Source organism: Salvelinus alpinus, chromosome 6 (genome assembly GCF_045679555.1).
Source record: "Salvelinus alpinus chromosome 6, SLU_Salpinus.1, whole genome shotgun sequence".
Classification (NCBI taxonomy): Eukaryota; Metazoa; Chordata; class Actinopteri; order Salmoniformes; family Salmonidae; genus Salvelinus; species Salvelinus alpinus.
Window position 1 is genome coordinate 42688755 of NC_092091.1, and position 14545 is coordinate 42703299.

Sequence of the window (14545 nt, forward strand, 5' to 3'; positions counted from 1 at the left end):
AACGTTTCTCTCTGGTCATAGTTTTAAAAGTTTTATAAAATCACACGTAGGCTAGTATCAAACATTTGCTGTGGGGTCGTGAAAGCTGTAGGCACGGTGATATGAGCTATCCGATTGGCCAGGGCAGTAGGCACACTTGATTTAGCCACAGTTCTCCTGGTAGGCGGTGTTTGTCCCTTCAGACAAATGAAATGATTCAAAATGGGAACACTTGGCCTACCCGGCGTGCGGGGCTTCTGAATCAAGCGCACCTACCGCCACCAGCTCAAGACAAATAAAACGATTCAATGAGATGGCAAACCTTTACTGTTGGCTTTTCTACAGAACTGTTTGGTGATTGACTAGGAATGCCTTAAATGTCGACCGTGATCGACCTGTTGGTGACCACTGGTCTAGACTCTACTAACTACCACATATAACGAAGATCCACATGCCACTAGCCAGCCATATATCATGAGTTAGAAGATTGTGAATATTATACTATGAAGTTTTTATTTAAGGGCATTGAAGATAAATCACTAACTGTAAAAAAAAATATTGAGCTAACTAGCAGATTTACATCAATCATCAATGATCAGCTGATAGCCTACCCCCTTTTCCAGATGTCAATCGTGTCTTTAGGAGGCACTGTAACCATCTTGCTTCCAATTTGTGATGAGTGAGTGTGAAGCATTTGGTCTTCACGGAGGGCCGCACTTAAAATGTATTCTATTTCCTTGCTGTCAAAATGTGCTAAAAAAATTGTCCTATATCCGTCGCTTTTGGAATTTTCTGTCTAGCTTTCGGGTTTGATGTTAGCAAGCAGGTTTGATGTTAGCAAGCTGGACAGAGTGAAAATACTATGAATGTAAGTCTATCCTTTCTACACAGTTTTCATTTGGTTTTAGTCATTTCAATGTTGATTAAGAGCCACATTTAAAAAAACTGCCGCGGGCCGCATGTTTGACACCCCCGCTCTACACATCCAGTACATACCCTATCAGTCACATCCAGTACATACCCTATCAGTCACACCCAGTACATACCCTATCAGTCACACCCAGTACATACCCTATCAGTCACACCCAGTACATACCCTATCAGTCACATCCAGTACATACCCTATCAGTCACACCCAGTACATACCCTATCAGTCACACCCAGTACATACCCTATCAGTCACATCCAGTACATACCCTATCAGTCACACCCAGTACATACCCTATCAGTCACACCCAGTACATACCCTATCAGTCACACCCAGTACATACCCTATCAGTCACACCCAGTACATACCCTATCAGTCACACCCAGTACATACCCTATCAGTCACACCCAGTACATACCCTATCAGTCACACCCAGTACATACCCTATCAGTCACACCCAGTACATACCCTATCAGTCACACCCAGTACATACCCTATCAGTCACACCCAGTACATACCCTATCAGTCACACCCAGTACATACCCTATCAGTGACATCCAGTACATACCCTATCAGTCACATCTATCCATCGGCTGAAAGAGACTTTGTCAATCTTTTATTTTTCCAGCCACTTTAGTCCTTCAGTGTTTTCTTACTGCTGTCGGTCACCAGTGTGTGTTTACGGTGTGTGTATCTCGTGAGTGTGTCTTGACTAACTCGCTCTCCTCTCTCCCTCTCTCCTGCTTCTCAGGGAGAGCACCTGGGGCTGGGTACCCGGACGAACATCTATGCTGGAGTACTGAAGGTGAAGAGTGCGGAGGATGAGGATGCTGGATACTCTTCCTCTCAGGACGTCAAAGTAGTGCTGAAGGTGCTGGGGTCCGGACACAGGGACATCTCTCTGGTAAGACACACACACTGTTTTCATCCTGTGATAACTTTAGGAACTCCCACTAGAAGAGTAACTTCTGAGAGTATGTGAGGGATGTTATGTGGCAATATTCTGCCACATTAGCTGACTGACTTCTCCTTTCTCTCTCACCTCCATCTCTCCCGCTCTCTTTTTCTCCTGCTCTCCCTTTTTCTCCCTCTCTCCCCAGGCCTTCTTTGAGACAGCCAGTATGATGCGGCAGGTCTCCCACAAGCACATCGCCCTGCTCTATGGAGTCTGTGTACGCCACCTGGAGAGTGAGTACACACACACACCCTACGCTGCCACGGTAACCTACATGACACATCTAAACCTTAAACTCACTTCTTAATCCATCCTTCTGTTACTGTAAGAAGTGGTAATACAGGACCTACACTGTTAGTGGATGTGATAGGACTTGCCATTATTTACAAATACCGAATACCCCATGACCTGTTGACTCAGTATTGAATAGTACATTGACATACTATACAGAACTGTCTAAAACCTGTCCAAACGGGTTAGTGGGAGATGTTTGGTATTTATTTTAATTTAAAAAAAAATATATATATATATTTTACCAGGTAAGTTGACTGAGAACACATTCTCATTTACAGCAATGACCTGGGGAATAGTTACAGGGGAGAGGAGGGGGGATGAATGAGCCAATTGTAAGCTGTAAGCCATGGTAGCCACAATAATGGGCAAGTGGGCATTTTTATACATGACCCCTAAGCATGACGGGATGTTAGTTGCTCAATTAACTCAGGAACTACACCTGTGTGGAAGCACCTGCTTTCAATGTACTTCGTATCCCTCATTTACTTGAGTGTTCCCTTTATTTTTTTGTTACTTATAGGTGTCACTGTACTGTTTCCCAAAACACAAGACAAACCAGTCTTTCTGTTGTGGTGGCCAGCGGGCAGAATATTCCCCCGAGTGCGTCTGTGTGTGTGTCGGTATTGACTGTCCCTCTCTCTCTCCCCCAGATATCATGGTGGAGGAGTTTGTCCAGTTCGGTCCGTTGGATCTGCTCATGCGAAGACAACACAGTCCTCTCGGTACACCGTGGAAGTTCCAGGTGGCCAAACAGCTGGCCAGTGCTCTCAGCTACCTGGTAAGACACACAGCAAAGACTCCAGTCACCCAAAGCCGTAGATTGGACCATCTGCATTGACCTTATCTTGCACTGACTCTATGTACACTCACGAGACTATACACACACACACACACACACACACACACACACACACACACACACACACACTCATCATATGGTGCTGCTACTATGTTCTTTATTGTACTCTTATTATTATATATCCTAGTCGCTTTCTCCCTACCTAGATGTGCATGTCTACCTCAAATACCTTGTACTCCTCCACGTTGATCTGGTACTGGTACTCCCTGTATATAGCTTGTGTATTTTATTCCTCTTGTGTTATTAAAAAAAAAAAAAAAAAAACTCTTCATCGTTGGCAAAGGTTCATAAGTAAGCATTTCACGGTAAACTCTACTACACCTGTTGTATTCAGAGCATGTGACAAATACAATTAGATTTGATGTGACTCTATCTCATATATGTATGTATGTCAGTAGCGTGCCGTGGGCCTGGCGCCTGGGCCTTCAGTGAGGTCCTACACAGTCCCACCCGAATTAATCCACCTGTTATTACCATCATTTAGATGCCATGGCTCTAGACACTATACATTTAGACAGAAACGCAGTATAACCAGGCGTTGCGTCACCTTGAAATTGACATTTTTTTCAGAGAATTGCAGGGGAAGAGTACAATACAGTACAGTTCAACTAATAGGCAAGAACATAGTCGAGTGCAACAGAGTTATATTAATATTCTTCTTCTATCCATTTCTGGTCCACAAACTTTGAGCTTTAAGTCCCCCAAAAAATAAATACAGTGTGTTCACTAAACAGCGCATTGTCGCACCCAAAGCAGTTTCACCGTGATGATAAAGACACATAACTATTCACTGAAAATAAAAGAAAACAAATAATTTGCAACATAGGCTATTTGCCATTTTATTTTGTTAATATATAGGCTATTTAATATTAACGAAATAAAATGCGAAACATACATACACATTTAATAAAAAATAACATGCATTGTATGCCTACTCACCAAAGACTGATTATTAGACAGTTGCGTGCGCTTAGGGGATCGTGAGAAAAATGCTGCAAGGCCATTGAGGTTGGCAAAGAAGACCTTGCATTCTTTAAGCTTTGAGGCTCCTTGAGTCAGTACTACATTTAGTCGATGTGCATAGCAGTGAATGAATAAGGCCATCGGTGCCCTCTCCTTAACTTTAGCCTGCACCCCATTGAGTCCAGATGCCATGACTGCTGCGCCATCAAAACACTGTGCCACAACTTTATCCAGACTACATTCATTTTCCTCCAAGAAACGGAAAATAAGAGCGGCAATGTCATCAGCTCGCTTGCCGCTTGTCACATCTTCAAACCGGATAAATCGCTCCTTGACTCCCGTGTCCGTCACATAACGCAGGACGAGTGAGAGCTGTAGCTCCACTCTGATGTCCCCAAACGTTTTCAAAAGCACCATTGCTTCTAAGTGCCCAGCCGTACTTTGGTGTCTCGTTGCTGCCTTGGTTAGACAACTCAAGTTTGCAAAGCCAGTGTGGCTCCAAACACCAAATCGATCACTTGCAAATAATAGGCATTCCCAGCAGTACAGTTTGCAGTGCTTCTCGGAGCCTGTGAGCCATTGACAGCGCTCATAGTTGAAACTTTGAAAGTGGCGAACGAACGAACCCCTTTCCCGCCTGTGACAGGCTTTGTGGCGTCGGGCGACCTCTCCTTACAATGTCTAACTTTTCTTGAAAAGTTCGTCTTGAGAATGGCGTTATAATTATATCCTCGACCAAATCGATATCTTCTCCTCCTTCCGCCATTGTGGGTTCAAAAAACAGTAGAACGCGAATTAATTCGTTTATCAAATTTAGTTTCCTAGATCTGCATAGACCTGCCCATAGGACCTGCCTCTCAATATTGGTAATCCAATCAAAAGACGTGGACGCCCTACGCCTGCTAGCTGGCTCCTGTGTAACACTGGAGCCAGCCAGCAGGCGTACAATAGCCAACTCTAAAGCTGATTGGTTGACACAAAATTTTTATTTCCATTCACTTTAAGCTACAAGCGCCCTCACTGTTGATTCTGAAGGCCTGAGGGCAGATTTTAGACCCCTGGCAACACATGATGGCTGAATATGATTGGATAAAAGATCTAACGTAAAGACCAGCCCTCCAAATCTCAACCTGGGGCTGGAAGCAGTGCAACCAAGAGGAAAGCTATGAAATGAAGAGTATAACTCTTACTCTGGGGAATAATTTAATACATATTTGTGGGAAAATATATTTAAAAGAAAATTAGATTCTGATGATGTTTAGGCCAGCAGAGAAGGCCTTGCAGGCCCTGACGGCCCACCACTGATGTATGTATGTATGTATGCAGGAGGATAAGAAGCTGGTGCATGGCTTTGTGTGTACCAAGAACATCCTGCTGGCCAGAGACGGAGTGGACAGTGAGGGAGGACCCTTCATCAAGCTCAGCGACCCCGGCATACCCATCACTGTGTTGACCAGAGAGGGTAAGACTTCACTGAATCATTTCTGTGTACCAAGTTATGCATAATGTGTGCCAGACAACCACCATTTTTGTTGTCATCCAGAGCAACTTATCTTGCGGAGGTGTAGGGATCCATGTTGAGCTCTGACAGGACAATGGCCCAGTTTGAGATCATATAAGTGTGAAGCCTCCATTGTACAATATATTGAGTTCTGAAGGGTTTGTGACCCAGGAGAATGTCTTCACAGTCATATAATATATGCCGTTTCAGCACACGCTTTTATCCAAAGCGACTTAGCAGTCATATGTGCATGCATTTTACGTATGGGTGGTCCACGGGAATCGAACCCACTACCCTGAGCGTAACAAACGCCGTGCCCGACCAGCTGAGCTACCAAGGACCACCGGTGTTAGTAAGTGAGGTTTTGTCAGGGAATTGTTGTTTTCAGGAAGGATACTGCACAAGGACACTTCTCACATTCCATATTTCCCTCCGATGGCATCATGTTTCTGTTCGGCAAACATTTACGGTGCCTGTGGCTGAGTGAAGACGGTTAACAGACCAGAGGAGTTAATGACTGGACTGGATGTCTCCGTGTGAAAGTCCACTGGGACATTTGAATCTGACAAATGAGAACACGCTTTCTTTCCATCTCTATTTCCCCTCTCCCGCATCTCTTTCTGTCCTTCTCCCCACCCACTCTCCTTTTCCCGCTCTCTCCCCTTATTCTCTGTACTTCTCTTTTGCTCCTCCTCTTGGACTCTTTCCCCCCCATTCCCTCCATCACCCCTGCCCCCCCACCACCCCTCTCTGTTTATGTGCTGTGTTACTGACATGGCAGGGCTGTGGATTCCTGTCAGTTGGGAGTGAATTGACTCCAGGCCAGAGAGAGGCTGGGTGGCCCAGGTCACATGACGAGGAAGGCAGAGCCTTTCCCACTACACAGGGAGAGAGAGACAGAGAGTGCATCATGGAAAAGTAATACAGTAAATGTGTCAGAGAGGGAAGATAGGACGACAAACATATTAATCCTGACAAAACCTCTCCCCCTCCCCAACAGTTTGTTGTGTGTGTTCAGTACAATAGAGTGGGCTTTTACACCGAATGTGAATGTGTTCGTACAGTGAGCGGCGGGTAGGAGCGTTGGGCCAGTAACCGAAAGGTTGCTGGATCGAATCCCCGAGCCAACAAGGTATAAATCTGCCCTTGAGCAAGGCAGTTAAACCCCCAACAGTAACTGCTGCCCGGGCGCTGATGACGTGGATGTGGATTTTTAAGGCAGCCCCCCCCCCCTTTAACCCGGCCCGGAGGGGCCGGGTTAAATGCGGGAGACACGTTTCAGTCGAATGCATTCCCCTCTCCCCGTATAGTGTATACAAACACATACCGTGTGCCTAAGGCTGTGTTTGTGCCACCCTGCAGAGTGTGTGGACCGGATCCCATGGATCGCTCCAGAGTGTGTGAAGGACTCTACCAACCTGAGTGTAGCGGCTGATAAGTGGGGCTTCGGCACAACACTCTGGGAGATCTGCTATGACGGAGAAGTGCCCCTCAAAGACAAGAAACTCACCGAGGTACACACACACACACACACACACACACACCTTGATCCACTTGAAAGATACTACCAATACACATCTGTAACAAATGTATTGCAACCCAGAGTAATACACCGTGCTTGACTTGGACTGAAATAAGTACCGGTTCTCATTTTGGGTACCGGTGCTCTTTATATTTCGGTGCAGGAGCTCCACCATATTCGTGAGCGAATGTTCTATAAGAGGAACAGGAACTCAAGCAGTAGCACCTTTTTTTAGGTGTCGGTACTCAGCTCCTGCGCAGGTCAAGCACGGATAATACATGCCCTCAAGCTTGCTCTGCCTTGATAACTGATGAGGTTTCTCTCTCTCTCCCCCCGTGAGTAGAAGGAGAGGTTCTATGCAGCGGAGTGCCAGTTGGCTACCCCAGACTGCAAAGAGCTGGCTGAACTGATGACTCACTGCATGACCTACGACCCCCACAAACGCCCCTTCTTCAGGGCCATCGTCAGAGACATAGACACGCTGGAGGAGCAGAGTACGTGTTTCTGTGTGTGCGAGTCCATGTGTGTGTGTGTGTGTTTGTTAGTGTTGTCCCGATACCAGTATTGCGATACTAGGAAGTAAGGAAGGAGAGGAAAACAGCCCTAATGTTGATAACAAACAGCCTTATGTTGTCATCCAGAGTCACATTTACTTATTTTGCAAGCTATAGCACAATGTCTGACATAAAGTAGGTCTATCAAGGACCATAGAGTTTAGTCTTTCATTTTTTCCCAAGGAAATCGTGTGTGTGTGTGTGTGAGACACGTGGGAGGAGCTGTGTGTGTGTGTGTGCATACGTATCTGTACGAAGGCTCTTTGAATGTGTGCAGTAAGTCATGTGTCATCATTCCCCTAGCTACTCTTCCTGGACCCCAGGAAGAGTAGCTGCAGCTTTCGCAACCGCTAACGCGGCTCCTAATAAAATACTAAATACCCCCTGTAAGGACAGCCGTTACCAAGCGCTAGCTAGAGAGAGAGCTTGCAACAGTGTGTGTGTGTATGAGTGTTGTGTGAGTGAACCCAGTAAACTACATCTCCCCCTAAACTGGACCCCTTGGATATGCATATTGCCCTTAATACTCCCACACTGTGGCCAGAATGAGGTACTGCAGCCATGTCGCAGTTCCACATCCATCATACTGGTGTGCTGTAGCGTCGCTGAATAAACCCACTGTACACGTTGTCAGTGGTAACAGTGTGTGTGTCCCTCCACCAGACCCCTCTATCAAGCCGGCGCCCACTCAGGAGGTCGACCCCACTCTGTTCCAGAAGAGGTTCCTCAAGAGGATCCGAGATTTGGGGGAGGTAACGCACGTTTCTGTGTTTTTGAATGCGTCAGAGAACGAGTGTGTATATGCAGTTACTGCTACGTGTGTCACAGTCTTTTTAGGCTGACGTGATTGTGTATAACGGTAACGTGTGTATGTAACTGGCTGTCCGCGTGCGCAGGGTCACTTTGGAAAGGTGGAGCTGTGTCGGTATGACCCCAGGGGGGACCGGACAGGGGAGCTGGTAGCAGTGAAGAGTCTCAAACCAGAGAACAGGGAGGAGCAGAGCAGCAACCTTTGGAGTGAGATAGGAATCCTTAAAGAACTCTACCACGAGAACATCGTCAAGTACAAGGGCATCTGCCAGGAGGAGGGTGAGCGAGAGGAACGCGTACCCCTGCCACACGCGCACGGACGTAGACACGCACGCAGGCACGTACACAAACATCACCTGTGCTGGGTCCACTTTAACCTCTTTTATCTGTGTATGTGTAGGAGGCAGAGCCATCAAGTTGATCATGGAGTACCTGCCTGCTGGCAGTCTGAAGGAGTACCTGCCCCGTAACAGAGGACAGACTAGCCTGAAGACCCTGCTTAGCTACGCTGTCCAGATCTGTCAGGTACTGCAACTGTCTAAACCCTAGCTTTGTGTCCAATCCTAACCCTAGCTTCATGTCCACATCCCGGTTCAACCCTAACCCTAGCTCCGTGTCCACATCACGGTTCAACCCTAACCCTAGCTTCATGTTTAACCCTAATCCTAGCTTCGTGTCCAACCCTAACCCTAGCTTCGTGTCCAACCCTAACCCTAGCTTCGTGTCCAACCCTAACCCTAGCTTCGTGTCCAACCCTAACCCTAGCTTCGTGTCCAACCCTAACCCTAGCTTAATGTCCAACCCTAACCCTAGCTTCGTGTCCAACCCTAACCCTAGCTTCATGTCCAACCCTAACCCTAACTTTGTGTCCAACCCTAACCCTAGCTTCGTGTCCAACCCTAACCCTAGCTTCGTGTCCAACCCTAACCCTAGCTTCATGTCCAACCCTAACCCTAACTTTGTGTCCAACCCTAACCCTAGCTTCATGTCCAACCCTAACCCTAGCTTCGTGTCCAACCCTAACCCTAGCTTCATGTCCAACCCTAACCCTAGCTTCGTGTCCAACCCTAACCCTAGCTTCGTGTCCAACCCTAACCCTAGCTTCGTGTCCAACCCTAACCCTAGCTTCGTGTCCAACCCTAACCCTAGCTTCGTGTCCAACCCTAACCCTAGCTTCGTGTCCAACCCTAACCCTAGCTTCATGTCCACATCCCGGTCCAACCCTAACCCTAGCTTCGTGTCCAACCCTAACTTCATGTCCACATCCCGGTTCAACCCTAACTTTGTGTTCAACCCTAACCCTAGCTTCATGTCCAACCCTAACCCTAGCTTCGTGTCCAACCCTAACCCAAGCTTCGTGTCCAACCCTAACCCTAGCTTTGTGTCCAACCCTAACCCTAGCATCGTGTTTAACCCTAACCCTAGCTTCGTGTTGAACCCTGACCCTTAGCCCTGGTTATGGGAACATTATGGTGATGTTATTGATAGTTATATAATAGGATAAATTCCTCCCCTCTCTCCAGGGAATGGACTATCTGGGATCTCGGAATTACATCCACCGGGATCTGGCAGCCCGGAATGTTCTGGTGGAGAACGAGAGCACGGTGAAGATCGGAGACTTCGGCCTGACCAAGAGCATCAAGGGAAACGAGGGGTATTACACAGTCAAAGATGACCTGGACAGCCCTGTGTACTGGTGAGAGGACTGGACTACTGCGGACTACTGTTGTTTTATCCCACCTGGCGCAAGCGCTTCTGGCCCCATGTCTGTGTTTTAACCTCCGAGGGTCGATTGACGCATCTGTGCGCCAATCAAAGTATCATAATCAAAACAATCCCCATCAAATCTGTCCGTTTTAAGCCAGAGAGATGTTTCCGCATCTGCAGTGAAAGTTGGCAGAGCCAGAGCGGTGTTTGTCAGACCGTGAGACATCCCGAAAGTCTTGTGTTCTCATGAAAATGTCTGTAATGGTTTGACCTCCAAAATATTATGGAAAGGGAGGACTCTCGCGAACACGATGGTGTTCTCCATTTTGCTCTACGAACCCCACAAGGGTCACGGGACTCGTCTGAAGGTTAAATCCGGTACGGGATAACAATGAATGGAGGTATATACTGTAGGTAGTTTTGTGTCTACCCAAAAAAAGGGGTTAAATATGTGAAGAAAGAAATCACTATTCCCTGAGCTTTCTTATATGTCCTAGATACAGGACAAACACTTCAAAACTTTGCCGTTTATGAATGTGTTATTCAATGCGTTTCTCTGGGCTATAGTAGTAAAGACCAAATTCAATATTTTATTAAAAATTCAAAAATCAAATAGCTAAATGATCCTTATTATGACCATCTTAAAACAATTCCATATGTCAGTTCGTAACCCCCCCCCCCCCTCCAACTGCTTAGACTATTAAGAATTAAAGAGAGAGTATTTCGGATTCCTGAGAGTTTGTGTCTCTGTGTAGATAGTGATTTACAGAGAGTGTGATGTATGTTGGTGTGTTATCCCTCTGTCTTCCCATGTACCAGGTATGCCCCTGAGTGTTTGGTCCACTGTAAGTTCTACCTGGCCTCTGATGTCTGGTCCTTCGGTGTCACCATGTACGAGCTGCTCACCTACTGTGAGAACGCCATCAGCCCCATGCCGGTCAGTACACACACACACGCACGCACGCACGCACGCACGCACGCACACACACACACACACACCTAGGCCTGGCAGCACAGACTTCCATCCCACTGATCGAGGCAGGTGGCGCCAGTCTATTCCCAGGGTGGCTAATGACTCGCCAAGGGGCTCTGCCCACTCCTGCTAGCCTGTGCCATCACACACACACACACACACACCCTTCCAACTCCCTGATTGCTCAGACAAGCTATACCAATATGTCCTCCCTAACCAACACCCTGTAGCCATGATCATTACATATCCATTAAGGCTTATTCCTACACTTTACCACACTGTTCAATTCACAGAAACTGGTTAACGATTGATAGCTAATCAATAGCTATTACCATCTTATATGTTTTAGTTGCCACCATTAAGAGACTGCTTTGAAACAGGTTCTAGAATTGTAGATGGAATGCAGTGGTTTAAGTTTGACTATTTTCTTCTGACTGGCTTTGTCTCAACGACAATGCATCAACAATACAACTCTATAGGGCTCGGTAGGGGCCCCGCCCCTCTTTTAGCAAACATTTCTGGGGGGATCCATTTAATTTAAAAGAGTAGAAATCACTTTTAAAAAACAGTGATGTATGAAAGAAAAGTCAAGGGTACAAGACTGTGTACATACTGTACCAGAGTTAGTGGAGAAACAAACTACTCATCCCATGCAGCATTGCGGTCTGTATCTTCCAATCACAGAGCCGATATAAGCCATTGGAATCATTCCCAAAGATGGTGGGTAAATATGGTTTACTCAGGCCGTTTACCACTGAAAAAAATTGGCCAGGTTTCTGTCTGTGTAAGTGGCCGTTTCCTCTCTCGCGTGAGCAGGCTTTTCCTGCATGAGCTCGTGTTTCCTCCATATTATCTGGCGCAAGAGGGAACAGCTACTTATTGTCCCCTCCCGCTTGCTCTACCCGCCAGAAAAAATTAGCCAGTGAGGGCACCCCCTCTGTGGGGCGGGGGCATCAGAAGAAATGAGTGAGTGGGGTGTCTCGCTTTCTCTACAGTCTCTGGCGTTTCTTGTACATTTTTTAAAACATGGTAGTTGTTGGTTGGCCATGGTGTTGTTTCCAATTTGTTAGCTAGCTAAGTTACTATACACAACAACAAAAATATAATAATTACCATAAAATAAAATAAACCTTGAGATCTGTTAGCGAACACATGATGGTGCTCGATAGCACTGTCACAGGCACAAACAGAATTTGTCCGTTGCGTTATCTCCCATAGGCAGATAACGAAGTTGTCCATATTATGTGAGATTTTACCTCTTGTTTAGAGTCGCGTTAGAACAGATCCAGGGTCTGTTTCTGTGGCGGCAGAAACACTAAGGCTCGTGGTAGTGTAGTTTTTTGGTGCTCTTTAAAACCAGGAAATGGCAGTAAAAGCATGACATCTCAACACAGAGGTTGAAACACTCATAACCGATGTGCACGACATCAACATAGGACATTTTTTTCAGTCTCGGCTGCACAGTAATATCGCTTTCACTAATATTTAATATCACTATGGGTTACGAGGATTGTAAAATCCACTTCCGGAAAATCTCTTGTCAGAGCCGACTGTCAGTCCTGTCTTCACTGGCTAGATGGGAGGAGTCATTTTGTTTCATTGTGTTTCCATTGCAACTCATCTCTTCTCCCCTTCCCCCCTCTTTGTCCAACAGGTGTTCCTGAAGATTATTGGTCCTACTCAGGGCCAGATGACAGTGACGCGATTGGTCAAGGTGCTGGAGGAGGGGAAGAGGCTGCCCCGTCCTGATAGTTGTCCTGGAACGGTAAGATCTACCAGAGATATTAGCGAAAAGAGGAAATAGGAATCCCGTTGGACAACGAATGGAGGAACGAATAACGTCTCACCCAGCAGACTGTCGACCAATCACGTTCACATTGTCATGCTGCGTCACGCGGATGCTAAGCTAATTGTCACGCAATCCCTTCTCAAAGTCAGGGTATGAGTCGAGAAAAGTGCCTATTTTCCTCCGAAGGTACATAATGTCACAATTCCAAAACTATACAATATTACATAAAGCATTATGTAATTATCTCACATCTCTGAAAATATTTGTAATGTTGTACTTCTTGTTGATGAAATTCATGCTAATGTTGGGTTTTTGAACTAGCGCCCAATTGACTCCCATTCAGTCCTTGTCCCAGAATCGCCCAGAATGCACCGCACGGCCCATTGGCATAGCATGGGCAACGTACACAATGGCCGTTAATATGATTGCAATGGAGTTTCCCATCTCCTCAAAAGTATCTCTGGATCTACCTACTTACCTACCTTCGGAAAGTACTCAGACCCCTTGACTTTTTTCACATTTTGTTAGGTTACAGCTTTATTTTAACATGTATTAAATCGTTTTTTTCCCATAATGACAAAGGAAAAGCAGGTTTTTAGAAATGTTTGCTAATTTACAAAAACAAAAATTGGAAATATCACAGTTACATAAGTATTCAGACACTTTACTCAGTACTTTGTTGAAGCACCTTTGGCATCAATTACAGCCTCGAGTCTTCTTGGGTATGACGCTACAAGCTTGGCACACCTGTGTTTGGGGAGTTTCTCCTATTCTTCTCTGCAGATCCTCTCAATCTCTGTCAGGTTAGATGGGGAGCGTTGCTGCACAACTATTTTCAGAAAATTATGTCATGGCTTTAGAAGCTTCTGATAGGCTAATTGACATAATTTGCGTCAATTGTAGGTGTACCTGTGGATGTATTTCAAGGCCTACCTTCAAACTCAATGCCTCTTTGCTTGACATCATGGGGAAATCAAAAGAAATTAGCCAAGACCTCAGAAAAACAATTGTAGACCTCCACAAGTCTGGTTCATCCTTGGGAGCAATTTCCAAACGCCTGAAGGTACCACGCTCATCTGTACAAACAATAGTATAAACACCATGGGTGTTTGGTGTTTATACCATGGTGTTTATACCATGGGTATAAACACCATGGGACCACTCAGCCGTCATACCGCTCAGGAAGGAGACTCGTTCTGTCTCCTAGAGATTAACGTACTTTGGTGCGAAAGTGCAAATCAATCCCAGAACAACAGCAAGGACCGTGTGAAGATGCTGGAGGAAACGGGTACAAAAGTATCTATATCCACAGTAAAACAAGTTCTATATCGACATAGCCTGAAAGGCCGCTCAGCAAGGAAGTAACCACTGCTCCAAAACCGCCATAAAAAAGCCAGACTATGGTTTGTATTGTAACTGCACATGGGGACAAAGATTGTACTTTTTGGAGAAATGTCTTCTGGTCTGATGAAACAAAAATAGAACTGTTTGGCCATAATGACCATCGTTATGTTTGGAGGAAAAAGGGGGAGGCTTGCAAGCCGAAGAACACCATCCCTACCGTGAAGCACGGGGGTGGCAGCATCATGTTGTGGGGGTGCTTTGCTGCAGGAGGGACTGGTGCACTTCACAAAATAGATGGCATCATGAGGGTGGAAAATGATGTGGATATATTGAAGCAATATCTCAAGACATCAGTCAGGAAGTTACA

The 14545-nt window shown here is 45.9% G+C and overlaps 1 protein-coding gene across 3 annotated transcripts in view; it reads left to right on the forward strand.

Annotated features, from left to right (window-relative positions):
* Positions 1-14545, forward strand: part of LOC139577550 (tyrosine-protein kinase JAK1-like) — an 81826-nt gene that overhangs the window by 60789 nt on the left and 6492 nt on the right. For all 3 annotated transcript variants that reach the window (XM_071404602.1, XM_071404603.1, XM_071404604.1), the window contains 12 exons: positions 1659-1811; positions 2008-2095; positions 2807-2934; positions 5305-5440; positions 6842-6993; positions 7345-7495; positions 8219-8307; positions 8452-8644; positions 8766-8890; positions 9889-10061; positions 10892-11009; positions 12700-12810. In XM_071404602.1, the coding sequence (XP_071260703.1) occupies positions 1659-1811; positions 2008-2095; positions 2807-2934; positions 5305-5440; positions 6842-6993; positions 7345-7495; positions 8219-8307; positions 8452-8644; positions 8766-8890; positions 9889-10061; positions 10892-11009; positions 12700-12810 (1617 nt within the window). The remainder of the gene's footprint in view (positions 1-1658; positions 1812-2007; positions 2096-2806; positions 2935-5304; positions 5441-6841; positions 6994-7344; positions 7496-8218; positions 8308-8451; positions 8645-8765; positions 8891-9888; positions 10062-10891; positions 11010-12699; positions 12811-14545) is intronic.